At 44.1% G+C, this 19,510-nt stretch overlaps 1 protein-coding gene across 1 annotated transcript in view; it reads right to left on the minus strand.

Annotated features, from left to right (window-relative positions):
- Nucleotides 1-19,510, minus strand: part of LOC122563137 (ciliary microtubule-associated protein 3) — a 29,311-nt gene extending 9,801 nt beyond the window's left edge. The window contains exons 1-2 of the mRNA XM_043716596.2: nucleotides 19,413-19,510; nucleotides 3,870-4,009 (exon numbers count right to left, since the gene is read on the minus strand). Coding sequence (XP_043572531.1) covers nucleotides 3,870-4,009; nucleotides 19,413-19,431 — 159 coding nt within the window. The 5' untranslated portion in view covers nucleotides 19,432-19,510. The remainder of the gene's footprint in view (nucleotides 1-3,869; nucleotides 4,010-19,412) is intronic.

Consider the following 19,510-nt stretch of genomic DNA (forward strand, 5'->3'; position numbering starts at 1 on the left):
AAACTGGATGCTCATTTACTGAGTAAGATTGACATGTCATGTGTGGAACATATACCTGTATAAGTATCCAACCCAATATGGCTCACTACTTAAGTGTGACATAAAATAAAGTGTGAAAGTTAAATGTTTCAAGAAGTTCACTGGAGAAAGGAGAGAGAGGTTTGGTTGATTTTTACCCAGCAATGCAGCATGATTAGTGAATATCCTGGTCTTTAAAGGGAAATAAATGTCGAGAGTTTGTGCTCAGCTCTTCAGTCTTTATCATAAATAGCTTGTTAGACAAAAAATTGATTGTAGCACATTAAAAAGGGAACTGACAATAAAATGCAAATACCAGGGATACTAGTGATTCGAATTAATAATTTCATGGATTACATAGAAATGATAGGTTGGTTGACGTGGTGCATTTGTAATGTGTGGCAGTTGGGATGATCTACAGAACGATCTGGTGATCTGTAGCAAGTTACATCCATAAGCTCGAGCAACTTTGGATCTGAGTTGAGGATTTGTTTTTATGAGCTGCACACATTGTTTTGCACTAGGAAGGAAAAAGGTTACCTGGACACTTTGCTTCAGGAGGCAGTCATATGCCTTATATTAGGGTAACTCAAGCTGGGTCAATGAACAAGAATAGGAGGGTGCGATTGTGGGAGAGGCAGATATGGAGACCCTAGGGGCAGCTCTTGAGAAGCCTTGGCCCCTGCAATTGTAAAACAATAGTAAGGGTTTTGCAACCTATGGGTGAGAGCAGAGACTGCAGGGACAATGAACGACCTAACCAAGGCATCATGGTACAGGAAGCCATCCAAGTGGGAGGAGGAAACTGAAACCCAGTAGTGATAGAGGATAATATGTCTGCAACTGTGACCATGGTATATTGGCGGGCTATGTTGCCTGCCTGGTTCCAGGGTTAAAAACAACTGCTTAGGACTGGAAAGGATCTTAGAGCCAGAGCTGAAAGAGTTTGAACAGTTAGGAGCTAAAGTGAAAAGTAGAACATCTGAGATGATAATCTCACAATAGCCACCTCAGCCACTGACAAATTGGCAGGGAGTAAATAGAGTAGGTAAAAACAATGATTGCAGATGCTGGAAACCAGATTCTAGATTAGCGTGCTGCTGGAAAAGCACAGCAGTTCAGGCAGCATCCGAGAAGCAGCAAAATCGACGTTTCAGGCAAAAGCCCCCTTCATCAGGAATACAGGCAGAGAGGCTGAAGGGTGGAGAGATAAATGAGAGGAGGGTGGGGTGGAGAGAAAGTAGAATAGAGTAGTTTCAGGGCAGAGGAAATGACCTGGGAGTTGCAGTGGGAGAGGGACTCACTGAGATTCTTGTAGAGAGAGGAGGAAAACTTCTTCAAGGCAGGCATCCTTGCAAGAGGATTCGCAGTAGGGTTAAAATCAACGAGGTAAAAACAATGACTGCAGATGCTGGAAACCAGATTCTAGATTAGAGTGGTGCTGGAAAAGCACAGCAGTTTAGGCAGTATCCGAGGAGCAGCAAAATCGACATTTCAGGCAAAAGCCCTTCATCAGGGGGTAAATAAAGACAAGGAGTAAAATGTGTGTCTTGAAGATTAGTGCAGGGGGAATGGGTTCAGTTCATCCACCAGTGTCAGGATGGGAGTTATTCCATTTGGATTCTCTTCACATGAACTATGAAAGAGAAAAAAAAGTCCTTTTGGGAACAGTAGCTTTAAATTTAAGATGAGAAACTTGGGTGAGAAGCAACTGTAAATACATGGGAACGACAAGTGTTGGCTGAAGAGGAATGGGAAAGAGGTTGAGCAGAAAAATCGATGGATGAAAAATAGCAGATTTTTAAAAAACAAAAATGTCATGACTCATACAAATATATATTCCAGGAAGAAGGATTCTAGGAAGGAATAAACCAACCCTGGGTCGCTAGGGAAGTTAAGGACAGGATCAAAGTGAAGCAAAGACACACAATGTTACAAAGATTAGATGTAACTCTGAGGATTTGGAGATTTAAAAGCCTACAAAAGATGAGCATAAAGTGGAGGGAGAAAATAAACTGAGGGTAAACTAGCAAATAATGCAAAAACGGATGTAAGAACTATCAATAGGAAAAGAGAAGACAGTGAACATTGGGCCCTTACAGAACAAGGCTCGGGAAATAATGGGGAGCCAGGAAATAGCAAAGGATTTGAACAAATACTTTGTATCAGTCTTCACGACTAATAGTGTTTCAAGCATACTAAATAATGAAGGGTTGAGGGGATTTGTGTGTCTTGGGGGGGAATAAACACAATAACTATCATCTATAGAAGAACTACTAGGGAAATATGTGGGGCTAAAGGCTGATATATCCCCTGGATGTGATGGGTTGCATCCTAGGATATTAAAGAGAATAGCTTTGGAGACAGTGGATGCACTGGTCACAATCTTTCAAGAATCTATAGATTCTGGAAAAGTCCCATAGGACTGAAAAACTACCAAGAGAATATCCTTATTCAAAAAAGATGGGAGACGAGAAAAACAGCTTTACCTCTGAATTTGGGGAAATGTTAGTCTATTATAAAAGATGTAATAGCAGAGCATTTAGAAACTCATAATATAATCAAGGAGTCAGCATAGATTCAAGACAAACTCAGTGCAGTTCTTTAAGGAGGAAACAAGCAGGTTTGATAAAGAGGAACCAGCAGATGTAATATATAGTTCTTATATTTTCAAAAGGCATTTAATAATCTACCTTAAGTAGCCTTAAGGCTATTTAATAAAAGAAGAGCACATGGTATTGGGAACTTTATATGAGCATGGATAGAGGATTGGCTAACTAATAGAATTCAGAGTTGAGATAAATGGAGCATTTTCAGGAAGGCAACCTGTAACTAGTGCAGTACCACAGGGATCAGTGTGGAGCCACAATTGTTTACAATATATATTAATTACTTGAAAAATGAAAATGAATGTCCCATTGCAAAGATTGTGGATGATACAAGAATAGGTGGGAAGGCAAATAGTGATGATCAGAGTCTACATGAAGAAATAGAGATTAGATGAGTGGCAGAAATTTTATAGGTAGAAATAATGCAGAAAAATATGAAGTTATTCACTTTGGCAGGAAGAAAAGAGGAGTGAATACTGTTTAAATGAAGAAAGAAAATAGAATATTACAGCACAGGATTTTTGGTGTCCTAATGCATGCATCACTAAAAGCTAGTATCAAAGTTCAGCAGGTAATAGAGAAGGGCCTTTATTTCATCAGGAATGGAATATTTAAAAAATAGTTAAATCTATACAAGGTGCTGATCAGACCACAGCTGGAACACGGTGGACAGTTCTGATACCCTTATCTAAGGGAAGATCTACTGTTGTTTGATGCAGTTCAGAAAAGGTTGGTCTTGGGTATGGAAAGATTTGCTTATGTTGAATATGAGAGGTTAGGAAAATGAGGAGACCTTATTGAAAAATACAAAATATTTAGTAGACTTGACAGGATAGCAGCAGAAAGGTTGTTTCCCTTTGTGGACAATTTAGGGCCAGAGGGCATAATCTCAGAATAAAGGGTCTCCCACATAAGAAGGTGGTGAATCAGTGGAATTCTTTGCCATAGAGGACTGTAGGGTGGCTGAATAAGTATATTCAAGGCAGAATAGACAGGTTTTTAATAAATAAGAGAATTGAGGTGGGAGATGGCAGGAAAGTGGAATGAAGGAATATCAATCATCTGTAATCACATTGAATGAGAAACAGGCTCGATGGGTCACTGGTCTACTGCTGCTCCTATTCCTTATCATCTTCTGTGAAAACAGAATACTAACATTTACAACATGTTCTCATCTGAATCTACATTTATGCTCTCAATGTATGATGAATGGTAAGGTTAAAATTAAAAATTCTTCCATACAAGATAGGTGTCATAGCGCCCAGGTCCACAATCTGGTGTTCCTCTTATCGGGGGATATTCATTTCCATGTCTGTCTGGGGACCAGTAGAGTGGAAACATCTTTCGATCGGGAACATCTATTGGCAAATTGTTCTTTTTTGCTAGGAGAATTCGAGAGAAATCGTTGAAATAACTTACTATAATGCAACAGTTCTGAAACAGCAATCAATTCCTTCAACAGTTACCATTTCATATTATGAAATGAAGGGTTTGAATTGTCCTGGATATTATTCATTCACTCATGGGATGTTGGGTAGTGCTGGCTGGCCCAGTATTTATTGCCTATCCAAGTTGCCCTTGGGGATTTTCGTGAGCTGCCTTCTTTATTGTTGTAGTCCATTGGTGTAGATATACCCACAAAGCTCGGTGAAAATGCTGGAATTCAGAGTCAAGATTAGAGCACAGCTGGTCAGGCAGCATCCGAGGACCAGGAAAATCAACGTTTTGGGCGAAAGCCCTTCATCAGGAATGAAGCAGGGAGCCTCTAGGGTGAAGAGATAAATGGGAAGGGGATGGAGCTGGGGAGAAGGTAGCTAAGAATGCAATAGGTAGATGGAGGTAGGGGTGAAGGTGATAGGTCTGATAGGAAGGTGGAGTGGATAGGTGGGAAGGGAGATTGGCAGGTAGGACAGGTCATGAGGACAATGCTGAGCTTGCAGGTTGGAACTGGGATGAGATGGGGGGAGGGGAAATGAGGAAACTGGTGAAGTCCATATTGATGCCTTGGGGTTGAAGAATTCTGAAGCGGAAGATGATACGTTCTTCATCCAGGCGTTGGGTGGTCAGGGAGTGACAGTGGAGGAGGCCCAGGACCTGCATGTCCATGGCAGAGTGGGAGGGGGATTAAAATGCTCAGTCACAGGGTGGTGGGGTTGATTGGTGCGGGTGTCCCAGAGATATCCCAAAAGCGCTCTGTGAGAAGGCGTCCAGTCTCCCCAGTGTAAAGGAGACCACATCTAGAGCAATGAATATGATAAATGACATTTGTGGATGTGCAGGTAAAACTTTGATGGATGTGGAAGGCTCCTGTGGGGCCTTGGATGGAGGTGAGGGGAGAGGTGTGGACACAGGTTTTGCAATTCCTGTGATGGCAGGGGAAGGTACCAGGAGGGGAGGGAGGGAGGGTGATTTGTGTGTAGGTGGGGGGGGCACGGAATAAACACAATAACTATTATCGATAGAAGAAGTTCTAGGGTGCAGTGGTAGTTTGGCGCACTGACCTCTACACCGCTGAATAAAGAGTGCAGTGGTAGTTTAGCACACTGACCTCTACACTGCTGAAGCCAGACGCCAACTCTAAGACACTTCCTCCTACCGCCCCCTCACACGCCATCACCAAACCACCATCTCCCAGATCATACACAACCTCATCACCTCAGGAGATCTCCCACCCACAGCTTCCAACCTCATAGTCCGGGAACCCCGCACCGCCCAATTCTATCTCCTTCCCAAGATCCACAAGCCTGACCACCCCGGCCGACCCATTGTCTCAGCCTGCTCCTGCCCCACCGAACACTTCTCCACCTACCTCGATACTGTCCTATTCCCCCCTTGTCCAGGAACGTTCAAGACATCACACATGCCCTCCAACTCCTCCAAAACTTCTGTTTCCTGGCCTCCAACACCTCATCTTCAACATGGACATCCAATCTCTCTACATCTCATCCGCCATGACAAGGGCCTCCAAGCCCTCCGTTTCTTCCTCTCCTGATGTCCCCACCAGTACCCTTCCACTGACACTCTCATTCATTTGGCTGAACTGATCTTCACCCTTAACAATTTCTCCTTTGAATTCTCCCACTTCCTCCAGATGAAAGGGATAGCCATGGGCACCCATATGGGCCCCAGCTATGCCTGCCTCTTTGTTGACTACGTAAAACAGTCCATCTTCCGTAGTTACACTGACACCACTCTCCACCTCTTCCTCCACTACATTGATGACTGCATCGGCGCCACCTCGTGCTCCCGCGAGGAAGTTGAGCAATTCATCAACTTCACCAACATATTCCACTCCGAACTTAAATTCATCTGGACCACCTCTGACACTTCTCTCCCCTTCCTGGACCTCTCCATCTCCATCAATGGCGACCGATTCAACACTGACATTTTTTACAAACTCACCGACTGCCACAGCTACCTGGATTACACCTCTTCCCACCCTACATCCTGCAAGAATGCTATCCCGTATTCCCAATTCCTCTGCCTCCGCCTCCATTGTATCTGCTCCCAGGAGGATCAATTCCATCACAGAACACACCAGATGCCCTCCTTCTTTAAAGACCATAATTTCCCTTCCCACATGATTGAAGATGCCCTCCAATGCATCTCATCCACATCCCGCACCTCCGCCCTCAAACCCCACCCCTCCAAACACAAAAATGACAGAACCCCCCAGTCCTCACCTTCTACCCTGCCAACTTCCGCATAAACCACATCATCTACCAGCATTTCCACCACCTCCAAACGGACCCCACCGCCAGGGATACATTTCCCTCCCCACCCCTATCTGCATTCCGCAAAGACCGTTCCCTCTGTGACTATCTGGTCAGGTCCACATCCCACAACAACCTACCCTCCCCTCCTGGCACCTTCCCCTGCCACCGCAGGAATTGCGAAACCTGCACCCACACTTTCCCGCCTCACATCCATCCAAGTCCTCAAAGGAGCTTTCCACATCCATCAAAGTTTCACCTGCATATCCACCAATTTCATTTATTGTATCCATTGCTCCCGATGCAGTCTCCTTTACATTGGGGAGATTGGACGCCTTGTCACAGAGCACTTTAGGGAACACTACTGGGACACATGCACCAATCAACCCCCCCGCCCCATGACCAAATATTTCAACTCCCACTCCCACCTTGCCGAGGACATGCAGGTCCTGGGTGTCCTCCACTGCCGCTCCCTCACCACCCGATGCCTGGAGGAAGAATGTCTCATCTTCCACCTCAGAACACTTCAACCCCATGGCATCAATATGGACTTCACTAGTTTCCTCATTTCCCCTCACCCCACCTTACCCCAGTTCCAACCTGCCAGCTTAGCACTGTCCTCATGATCTGTCCTACATGTCAATCTTCCTTCCCACCTATCCGCTCCACCTTCCTCTCCGACCTATCACCTTCATCCCCACCTCCATTCCACCTATTGTATTCTTAGCTATCTTCTCCCCAGTCCCAATCCCTCCCATTTATCTCTCCAACCCAGGGGCTCCCTGCCTCATCCCTGATGAAGGGCTTTTGCCCGAAACGTCGATTTTCCTGCTCCTCGGATGCTGCCTGACTTGCTGTGCGTTTCCAGCACCACTCTAATCTTGACACCCACAAAGCTGTTAGGCAGGAAGTTTCAGGATTTTGACCCAGCAACCCTGAAAGATCATATCCATTAATGACAATTGTACAGTTTGGCATCATAACAAACCGCTTGGTCCATTTTACCTTGTTTCCTAAAACATTTTAAATACAACCCACCTAACCATTTGAAAATAAAAAAATTGCTCCATTATATTTCTTTAAACAATCTAAGCATTATATTTCCTACTGAAGGCAGTGGTGCATTGGAGGGGAACTTGCAGGTAGTGATGTTCCTATGTATCTGATACCCTTATCTTTCTAGATGGAAATAGTCATGGAAAGTGCTGTATAAGAAGCCTTAGTGAATTTCTGCGCTACATCTTGTAGACAGTACACATTGCTGCTTCTGAGTGTCAGTAGTAGAAGGGCTGAATGTCTGTTGACATGTGCCAATATAGTAGGTTGCTTTGTATTGCTCGGTGTCAAGCTTCTAGAGTGTTGCTGGAGCTGCAATCATCCAGGCAGGTGGGGAGTAATCTGTCACACTCCTGACTTGTGCCTTGCAGACGATGGACAGGCTTTGGGGAGTCAGGATGTGAGTTACTTGCGACAAGATTCCTAGCCTCTTGTTTGCTATTGTAGGCACAGTACCACCTATGACTAGTTCAATTCCATTTCTAGTTAATGGTAACCAACAGGATGTTGATATTGAGGGCTTTGGTGCTGGCAATACCACTGAATGTCAAGGGTGATCATTTGAATTTCTTATTGGAGATGGTCATTTCATGGCACAGTGTGGTGAAAATTTTACTTTTCTGCTCATGTCAGCCCAAGTGTGGATATTGTTGAAGTCTTGCTACATTTGTCTGAAGCAATACAAATAGTGCTTAATATTGTACTATTAACAATTCTTCCCTTTTGAAAACTGAAGGTCATTGGTCAAGCAGCTAAAGATGGTTGGACATAGGACACTACCACGAAAAACCCCTGCAGAGATGTCCTAGATAACTGGCCTCCAACCACCTCAACCATCTTCTGTTGTGCCAAGTCTGACTTCTGGAGAGTATACACGAGTCTCCATTGAAACTTGTTATGTTAGAGCTACTTTATGTCACACTTAATCAAATGTTGCTTTGCTGTCAAGGGCAGTCACTCTCACTTCAACTCGTCTCTGGAATTCAACCACTTTGTCCATGTTTGAACCAAGGCTGTAGTAAGATCAAGAGTGGCCCTGGCAGAATCCAAATGAATGTCAATGAGTAGATTACGCAAGTGCTGCTTTACATTTTTATTCACTTGGATCTGGGCTTCTCTGGCTGGCCAGCATTTATTGCCTGTCCCTAACTGCTGTTGCCCTGAGTGGCTTGCTTAGCATTTCAGAGGGCAGTTGAGAATCAACCACATTGCTGAGGATGTGGCATCACATGTAGGCCAGACCGTGTGAGGATGGTAGAGTTCCTTCCCTGAAGGAGATTAATGAGCAAGATGGGCTTTCCCAACAATCAGCAATGGTTTCATGGTCATCAGTTAATACTTAATACCAGAAGTTTTTTAAAAGTTAATTCAAATTCCACCATCTGCAATGGCAGGATTCAAACTCAGGTCCCCAGAACATTAGCTGAGTGTCTGTATCAATAGTTTAGTTGTAATGCCACTTGGTCAGCACCTTCGCTTGATAGGAGAAAGTGAGGACTGCAGATGCTGGAGATCAGAGCTGAAAATGTGTTGCTGGAAAAGTGCAGCAGGTCAGGCAGCATCCAAGGAGCAGGAGAATTGACGTTTCGGGCATGAGCCCTTCTTCCGGAAGAAGGGCTCATGCCCGAAACATCGATTCTCCTGCTCCTTGGATGCTGCCTGACTTGCTGCGCTTTTCCAGCAACACATTTTCAGCACCTTCCCTTGATAGCACTGTTTATAAAACCTTCCATCACATTACTTATAATCGATGGCATTAAATGGGCTGGTAATTGGATGAACTGGATTTGCCCTACTTTGTGTGTACAGGACATACCTGGGCAATTTTCCATATTGTCGGATAACTGTATCAGAATAGCTTGGTTCAGGGAGCAACAAATTCTGGAGCACAAGTCTTCAGGACTTTTGCCAGAATGTTGTCAGAGCCCATAGCCTTTGCAAAAGTGTCTCCACTCCAACCACATGGAGTAAATCAAATTGTCTGAAGACATGCATCTGTCATGCAGGGAACCATTCAGAGGAGTGTGAGATGGTTCATCCACTCAGAAGGTTGTAAATGTTTCAGCCTTATCTTTTGCACTGATATGCTGAGCTCCCACATCATTGAGAATAGGGATATCCCGTGAGTTGTTTAATTGTCTAACATCATTCATGACTAGATGTGACATGATGTGCTGAGCTGATTTGTTGGTTACAGAATTGCTTAGCTGTGTCTATTACTTGCTGTTTGACATGAATGTCATCCTGTTTTGTAACTTCACCAGGTTGACATCTCAATTTGGGGAATGAATGTCACATTGAGGCAAGGAAGGGATGGTAGGTTGAAAGAACCTTGGGTGACAAGGGATATGGAACATCTAATCAAAAGGAAGAAGGAAGCTTACTTAAGATTGAGGAGGCAAGATCAGACAGGGCTTTAGATGGTTACAAGGACTTAGGAGAATGGACTTAGGAGAACTAGAAGGGGGCATAAAAAGCTTTAGCAGGTAGGATTAAGGAAAACCCTAAGGCATTTTACAGAAACAAGAGGATAGCCAGAGTGAGGGTAGGGCCGATCAGGGATATGGAGGGAACTTGTACCTGGAGTCAGAGGAAGTAGGGAAGGTCCTTAATGAATGCTTTGCTTCAGTATTCACTAGTGAAATGTACCTTGATGTTTCTGAGGACAGCATGAAACAGACTAATATGCTCAAACAGGTTGATGTTAATAAGGAGTATGTGCTGAAAATTTTGAAAAACATCAGGATAGACAAATCCCCTGGGTCTGTCAGGGTATAACCTAGGTTACTAGAGGAAAGAAGGGAAGAAATTGCTGTGCCTTTGGCAATGATCTTTGTGTCTGTACTGTCCGCTGGAGAAGTGCCAGATGATTGGGGGGTGGCAAATGTTATTCCCTTGTTCAAGAAAGGGAATCGGGTTAATCCTGGGAACTTTAGACCAGTCAGTCTTACATCTGTGATGGGCAAAGTATTGGAGAGGGTTCTGAGAGACAGGATTTATGATTATTTGGAAAACCATAGTTTGATTAGAGATGGTCAGCATGGCTTTCGCGAGGGGCAGGTCATGCCTCGCAAACTTTGCTGAATTCTTGGAGGATGTATCAAAACACACTAATAAAGGTAGAGCAATAGTGCTGTACATGAATTTTAGCAAGGTGTTTGATAAGATGGTAGACTCATTTGGAAAGTAAGGAGGCATGGCCCATAGAAGGTAGAAGGTGGTGGCAGATGGAAAGTATTCAGCCTGGAGCTTGGTGACCAGTCAGGTTCCGCAGGGATCAGTTATGGGACCTCTGCTCTTTGTGATTTTTATAAATGACTTGGACGAGGAACTCAAAGTACGGGCTAATAAGTTTGCCGAAGACACGAAGGTTGGTGGAGTTGTGGATAGTGTTGTAGATTGCAACGGGACATTGACAGGATACAGAACTGGGCTAATAAGCGGCAGATGGAGTTCAACCTGGAAAAGTGTGAAGTGATTCACTTTGAAAGGTAAAATTTGAATGCAGAATACAGGGTTAAAGGCAGGATTCTTGGTAGTATGGAGGAACAGAGGGATCTTAGGGTCCTTGTTGATAGATCCTTCCAAGTTGCCACCCAGGTTGATAGGATTGTTAAGAAGGCATATGGTGTGTTGGCTTTCATTAGCAGGGAGATTGAGTTTAAGAGCTGTGAGGTTATACTGCAGCTCTCTAGAGCCCTGGTTAGACCACACTTGGAATATTGTGTTCAGCTCTGGTTACCTCATTATAGGAAAGGTGTGGAAGCTTTAGCGAGGGTGCAAAGGAGATTTACCAGAATGCTGCCTGGACTGGAGGGCATGTCTTATGAAGAATGGTTGAAGGAGCGAGGGCTTTATGCGAGGGCTTTTTACATTGGAGCAAAGGTGAGGTGACTTGATTGATGTGTACAAGATGATGAGAGGCATAGATAGAGTGCTTAGCCAGAGACTTATTTCCAGGACAGAAATGGCTATCATGAGGGGTCATAATTTTAAGGTAATTGGAGGAAGGTTTAGGAGAAATGTCAGCAGGTAGGTTATTTAAACAGGGTGGTGTGTGTGTGGAATGCATTGCCAGCAGTGGTAGTAGAGTCAGATACATTAGGGACATTTAAACAACTCTTGAATAGGCACATGAAAGATAGTACAATGAAGGGTATAGATGTTAGTCTGATCTTAGAGTAGGATAAAAGGCTGGCATAATATCGAGGACTGAAGGGCCTGTATTCTGCTGTATTGTTCTATGTTCTATGAATGGTTCGAGTTGGGGGGGGGGGGAGGGAGTGGAATGAAAGTAATCAACGGGAGATTTCCTGGCCTGTGGTTGACCTGATGCCATGAGACCTCATGGTCCGAAGTCATGTTGACGATTCCCTTGGCAACTCCTTCCTATATACCACTGTGCTAATACAGCTGCTGGGTTTGTCCTGCTGGCAGGACAGGATGGTGATGGTGGCATCTGTGACATTTCCTGTAAGGTATGATTATGTCAGGCTGCAGCTTGATCGGTCTGAGACTGCAGTAGCCCCCTTCTGTTACTAAGGAGGACTTTACAGGATTGACAGGAACCTCAGTCTGCAGAACCTCACCTGGGTCTCTGGATTACTAGTCCAATGATACCACTAGGCCATCACCTCCCCTTGGAGCCTCTCTGCATCCTCAGTCCCACCAAGTATTGTGCCATCTGCAGACTTCTAAAAATTATAAAGTGTTCCCACATCCAAATCACTGATAGTCCCTGAACAACTGGGATCCAAGCTCTGACCTAGTGGTCACAGCCTGCCGACCTGAAGTGATCTATTTATTTCTACTCTTTGGGCAAAATCTTACCAGGTCCTGAACAGCGTGAGAAGTCTGGGAGAGTCATTTGAGAAGTCCAGCAAGGCCTATCTTTACATTGGAAGCAACTAGTTGCATTTTTCAACAGTTCTGGACATCACAATGAGATTCTTGTTAGGGAGAAGTAAGGTCCTTATTAGATGGGGATTATTGCTCATTATCACCCTCACTAATATATAGCCTTCTATCATACCAGGAACAGGTAGAAGCTAGATGCCAAGAATTCCTGGCATGAAAGTCTGGGCAATTATCTCAAGACCACCCTTTTACACTCGCTCTTCCAGATTGTCATCTTGGATAATGACATCTTTCGGCAGGCTCCAAGGTAGTAGCTGCATATTCTCGAAATCTATGGATACAGGCATCTGACATGTGTTAGCCTCTTATATTATGTTTCTACACTTTTTGAAAACACTAGTAACTATTATTTCAGTGCTGCTGTAAGACACTCTGCATCCAGGGACAGCCAGCTCAGAGCTGTTCACTTGCTGTCTTAGTTCTGACTCAGTTTGTGCCTAACGAGATACTTGCAGTATCTCTGTCTTACTTTGACTGTTTGTTCTTTCCCCCTTCTGACAGATTGTAAAGGTCTATGATACTACTATTAATTTGCTGTTTAGTGCTGACACAAAGCCAGGCACCTTGTCACACCTGTCAGCAGTGAAGGCCATGTCGCAGTCCAGCACCACGCTACATCGATTTCATACCTGCCCCATGTGCCAGCTGATAACGTATAAACATAATTGCTTGACACAAGCAAATGGCCGTATGTCAAAATCTTAAGGGAGTATTCCTCACTGTCCCTGAGAGGCATCATCCAGTCAGGGTATCCCAGCACATCCTCAAGTATCAATCCAGGGGTTCAGGCACAGCCAGATGTCTGGTTGGGGAGCTCACAATCAGGGAGCCTGTACCTCTACAGTCTGGGGAGTAGGTCATAGCCAATCCCTGGGTCCAGTGCAGCCACATCAGGGAGTCATAGACAGTCAGAGGATCATAGATTCATACAGCACAGAAATAGGCCCTTCAGCCCAACTCGACCATGCCAACCAGGTTTCCTAAACTGAACTAGTCCCATTTGCCTGCATTAGGCCCATATCCCTCTAAACTTTATTACTTGTGACCCTTGGGTATTAGTCTACTGTGTACAGTCCAAGTCCTGAACACAAACACTCCAGACTCTTTCACACAGGTTAATCGTGAATCCCCACTAAAACCCAGAATGCAGCAGCAAAGCCTGTGCCCCAGGAGAGCTGGAGCCTGGTTCTCAATGTCACAGTCACCAATCGTCCTGCTCACAGTCCAGCAGCTGCTCACTTCACAGCTTGGTCAATTTTCTAGAGATAAGGATGGATGGCTTCATTATCTTTTTTAAGCTTACCATTCTGGTCATACAGAAACTCTCAACCAAACAGTGAATCAATCAATCAACCAAATCAGATAGTAAAACATTAATATTCATTTACAGAAGTGATAAATTATCGACAGATTGGTGTCCTCAAAAGGTTTTCTTTCCTCTTTACCCTTGCACTCCATCTCGGCACAGTCCTAGGGTCAGCAGTTGAGGTGGAGGGAACCCCCGGAGGTGTTTGTTGTCGAGAGAGGATCAGAGATGCTGAGCGCATCCTGTCCATAGCTTTAACTCCTACACGGATGAGGATGCCAGATAGGATCAGGGTGGAAATTCTGCTGCCTCCAGAGTGTCCTGAGAGGGGAATTGTGTGTGTGTGTGTGTGTGTGTGTGGTTCCTCCTCCTGGAACCACCCTGTCACCTTGCGATAAAAGGGTATCTGCAGTGAGGTCAGGATTCCTCCATCCTCTTGTCACATTCCTATTTGTCCTGGAGACCAATGGCTCAGGCAATGGAGGGTAGACCCTGTGACCTGGGTCTCCATGGCAGCTGCTAAGTGTCCACAGAGACAGCCAGACTGTGACATAGCTGAGACAGCATGGTGCCTGTGATGTTGCTGCAATCTCACAGCCATTGCCCCCAACACAAAGCTGTCTGCAGGTCCATTTGAATGAAGTTTTAAATGGCCAACACAATGGGATCACAGTCTCCTGTCTGGGGTTTGGCAGGTGCCTGGTCTCCAGTAGCCCTCCAAGTGTTTTTCCCTTGACCAGCTGCAGAGACATGGCAGTGAAGTGCTCACCAGCAGGTGCTCCTGCCTCTGATCTAGGAAAGATACTCACTGAGGCATCGGTATTTGAGCTCTGGGAGCTGCAGGAGGCAGCTTTTCCAGCGCTTCCTCTGAGGGCTCTATGCTCTCTTCCTCCAGAGGTGGAGGGGTGGGGGGGAATAGTTCATGAGGCATTCCTCTTGACAGCAGACACCATGGCCACTGTGATGGTACCTGCAGGAGACAAGAGAGAATGTGGTGACCAAGGGGTGAATGGTGTGGCAATGTTAAGTGTGCAGTGGAAGGTAGTGGGATAATAGCCCAACAATGAACGTGACACCCTACTCAGTCACTGTGAGACGTTGGTTTCTGCATTCCCACAGGAGGGCTTCCAGTCTTCACTGGCCAACTCCAAGATCCTCTCCTTGTAGGGGGTAAGGAGCTATATGTCAGTTGCCCCACCAGTACCCTGGCCCTTTCAGCTCTGTTATGGACTATTTTATCCTGCAATGATACCAAGGGATGGACTGATTGACATGAAAGTGGCTGGCCTAGCTATTAATGCTGGTACAGGTTGTGGGTCAGGGTGGGGCTGTGGGGTGGAGTTGAGTGAAGGAAGTTGTTACATGCAATACTGGGCATGGTAGGGAATCAACCCAGGTAGGAGGTGTGTGCAGTAACAGAGCGAATGTGAGGTAGCAAAGATGGTGGCACTGACTCTGGTGAAGTGGAGAAGATCATTCCCTTTCTTCCTGCACTTCTGGGCATTCATCTGCACCATGCAGACTGCACTGACCAGGATCATGACCAGAATAAACTGGCATGGCATAGTGACCTGGTCTCCTCTGGCAAGAAGATAGCTCTCTTTTGCATCATCCCATCTGCCAGGAATTTAAGGTCCTGATGGCAAAGTTGGATACTAATTTGCCCCTTTCCCTGCAATGCTGAGGGAAGGATATGCAAAAACAGATGGGGCAACTCCAGAATGCCACTATTCAGTAAGCCTTTTAAATATGGCACTGGTAATAGGCTATCCTGGCAATGAAAAGAACTTCCAGTTATGGAGAGTGGGAGAATGGGGCTATCATCAGATGAGATGGATATCAAAGGGGCAGCTTAGATAGTGAATGAGGCAAGTTTGGTACCATAGGGCAAGAAATCTTCCATGAAGCTCCGTGAAAATGACACAGCCAAAATATCACAGAACCCCTACAATGTGGAAAGAGGTCATTTGTCCCTTTGAGTTTGCACCAACTCTACAAAGAGCATTCCACCCAGAACCACCCTGTCACCGGAACCCCACTTTTATCATGGCTGACCTGCACATCTTTACTGTGGGAGGAAACCAAGCACCTGGTTGAAACCCACTCAGATACAGGGAGAACATGCAAACTCCACACAGTCACCCAAGGCTGGAATTGAACCTGGGTCCCTGCTGCTGTGAGGCAACAGTGCAAACTACCACGCCACTGTCCTGCCCCTTATATTGCAATATGATACATTTATGGTAAATATGGTAAGATTCAGCCCTCTGTTTCAGTCTGTTAAACAATCCTCAATCCAATTTTATATATTACCTCCAATCTCACATGTTCACTGACTTCCTTCATCGGACTTCATTAAAAGCCTTGTTAAAATCCAAATATATCACATTATTGCCTTATTCGTTCTGTTACTGATATTCTTACATTGAGTCTGCCTAATTGGACTATTGTTTTTTCTTAATGCCCAGCAATCACATCCTTTATAATTGATTCTAGTATTTTACCTGCTATTGACATCAGGCTAACGAATCAGCAATTCTCTCTCCTTTCTATCTTAAACCGTGAAATTTCATTTGCAACTTATCAGTAAGCAATATTTAATACTTAATAGAATTTAGAAAGATACCAATGTATTCACAATTTCTGCACCAATCTCTTTGAAAACTCAAGGGTAAAGATCAAATGCCAGGGATTTGTCAACATTCAGACTAATGATTTTTTATTGACACAAATTACTTTCAGATCCTTATTCTTCAATGACTGCTTGTAATTTTCTCCATGAATACAGACACAAAATACTTAGTTTCGCTGTCCTTGCTCTATTTCCTATTTCCTCTTGCAAGGATGCCTGCCTTGAAGAAGTTTTCCACCTCTCTCTACAAGAATCTCAGGGAGTCCCTCTCCCACTGCAACTCCCAGGTCATTTCCTCTGCCCTGAAGCTCTTCAACCATGTCCTGACTTCAACAGTTTCCTCATTTCCCCTTCCCCCACCTCACCCCAGTTCCAAACTTCCAGCTCAGCAATGTCCCCATGACTTGTCCTACCTGCCTATCTTCTTTTCCACCTATCCACTCCATCCTCCCCCCAACCTATCACCTTCATCCCCTCCCCCACTCACCTATTGTACTCTCTGCTACTTTCTCCCCACCCCCTTTCCTCCTCTTACTTATCTCTCCACCCTTCAGTCTCTCCGCCTGTAGTCCTGATGAAGGGCTTTTGCCCGAAACATTGATTTTACTGCTCCTCGGATGCTTCCTGAACTGCTTTGCTTTTCCAGCACCACTCTAATCTAGACTCTATTTCCCATTATAAATTCTTCAGTTTCTGCCTGAAATAATCCTACATTTGTCTTTGATAATTATTTTTGCATCCCTATGGAAGCTTTTACAATCCATTTTTATGTTTGATACTAGTTTACATTCATGTTCTATTCTCCCTTTATTAATTTCTTACCCTCCTTTTGAATTCTATAATCAAATCTTCAATTCTGCAATATTTTTGGCATCTTTACAAACCTCTCCTTTTGACAGGGGGATGTGAACCTATGCAGAGGGTCAGAGGAAGGTGAAGAACAAAAGACAGAAATGGGAATAAGAAAAATGATATGCAGAGAAATCAAAGGCCAGGATCAAACAGTGCCACAGTGAAAAATAATGGGAACAGGACAAGTAATGCAAAAAAAACCCGAGCCTTAAAGCTTTTTGCCTTAACACCCAGAGGAAAAGCATTGAAATGGATGAATTGTGCAAGTAGATGAAAACAAATTTAAATTAGTTAGAATTACAGACTCATGGCTGCAGGGTGACCAGAGATGGGAAATGTCTATTCAAGGGTATTCCGTATTTAGGGAGGATAAATAAAAAGGAAAATTCCAAAAGGACGAGACAGAAAGAATATTCCCAATCATGCAGGAGTCCAGACCCAGGGGTCACAGTCTAAGCATATAGGGTAACCCATTTTAAGAATGAGATGAGAAATTTCTTGACCTAGAGAGTGGTGAGCCTCTGGAATTTGCTACCACAAAGCAGTCAAGGCCAAAAATTGCATGACTTCAAATAGCAATTGCATATAGTACATGGAGTTAAAGGATATGGGGGGGATTAGTGTGAACAGACTATTGAGTTGCATATTAGCCATGATCATAATGATTGGTGGAGCAGGCTTGAAGGGATGAATAGCCGAAAACTGTTCTTCTTCTTATAAAACTACCTTGAACTTCTTTTGGGCACAGGTCTCTCGCTTCTGTGACTCTGTGATCTAAAAACTCTGAGCTCAAATTTTGCAGCTGATGACTGTACAAGCCTAGACCACATGAAGCATCCATGACCTCACCTAGCTTACAGTGGGCATTTCACTCAGCAAGTCTGTCCTGCCATAACATAAGTTTACTTTCTGAATATTTAGTTTGAAATGATTGATCTGTAAACTGCAGAATCATAGTTCAAAAAATCTGCAGTGTGCTGCCATGACTCAAAATTAGAAGCACATTTCCACCCAAGTATGAATACTATTTTGAAAAAATGAGCTATAACAGATTCTAAAGTTGTTCTAGTTAATTATAAAAGTTGATTGTTAGTCTTTTGTAATTTTTAGACAACGGAACTAGACTAACATTTGGTTCAAGTATATTGTTATGCAGAGGCTATTTTATATTAAAAAATGGAGATTATATTGTATTTGTAAAAAGCGAGGAACAAACTGCTGTGAGGATTTTGAGTGTCACTGCAGTCAAGTGCTAAGCAACAGTATATCAGTTTAAAAAGCAATCAGTTGAACACCTTATAGGGGTTTATAAAATCATGAGGGGCATGGATAGGGTAAATAGTCAAGGTCTTTTCTCCAGGATGGGAGAGTCCAAATTTCAAGGGCATAGATTTAAGGTGAGAGGGAAAAGATTTAATAGGGTCCAAAGGGGCAACCTTTTCATGCCGAGGGTGGTGCATGAATGGAATGAGCTGCCAGAGGAAGTGGTGGAAACTGGCACAGTTACATTTGAAAAGCATCTGGATGGGTACATGAATAGGAAGGGTTTAGAGGGATATAGTCTAAGTGCTGGCAAATGGGATTAGATTAATTTAGGATATCTGGTCAGCATGGATAAATTGGACCAATAGGTCTGTCACCGTGCTGTACATCCCGATGACTCTAAAACTGGAAGAAATGCTCTGAATGATGTGCTTGCAAAGTGATTACTTTAAATTTTATGGAACCTGAAGATGTGACGCTCCCTGAAAAGAAGCTCATTCAATAGCAAGTGTTAAAGTGGAATTGGAAATGCACCTGATATTTAAAGAGAAAATGCACGGCAACGGAGAAAGAATTATACTGATCCAATAGCTCTTCTGAAGGGACAGCAAGGGGTTGATGGGCCAAATAGCTGGTTAGAAGATTCTATCTTCACAATTTTGACAGTATGCGTAATTTTATTACCAGTTCAGGATGTGACAGTCTTTCTAGTTAATCAAATACTGCAACTAGGCAATTGTTTTTATAATTTGAAAAGGTCACCAACTTAAAGTCCAGCACTCCCAGCATGGTAAGGAACCGTTTCCTTCCAGTCCAGCCTAGATATTCTAAAAGCAGCAGGTACCCCCTCAGGAAGGAAATTGGTTTTCCTCTCCCTCCAAGCTGGCAAATCCTCGCCGTGTTAGAAAACCGGCTCCCTACAGCCTGGATGTGAACACACTGCTGGTTCTATACAATGTTTTAATTCACTGCTCCCCTCTCTGTCCACAGATCCATGCCGCAGCTAACATAAACACACTGACTAGGTTGGAGTGGAAACATCTTACCTGTCCATTTCGGAGCCATGCCGAATACTGATACTTTCCGTTGCTACTAGTTACCCAGTGTTTACCTGCAACCACCAGCTGCACGCATGCGCTCGGAA

This window comes from Chiloscyllium plagiosum, unplaced genomic scaffold (assembly GCF_037043375.1).
Source record: "Chiloscyllium plagiosum isolate Xiang-an unplaced genomic scaffold, Cpla_swu_hap1 HiC_scaffold_26, whole genome shotgun sequence".
Classification (NCBI taxonomy): domain Eukaryota; kingdom Metazoa; phylum Chordata; class Chondrichthyes; order Orectolobiformes; family Hemiscylliidae; genus Chiloscyllium; species Chiloscyllium plagiosum.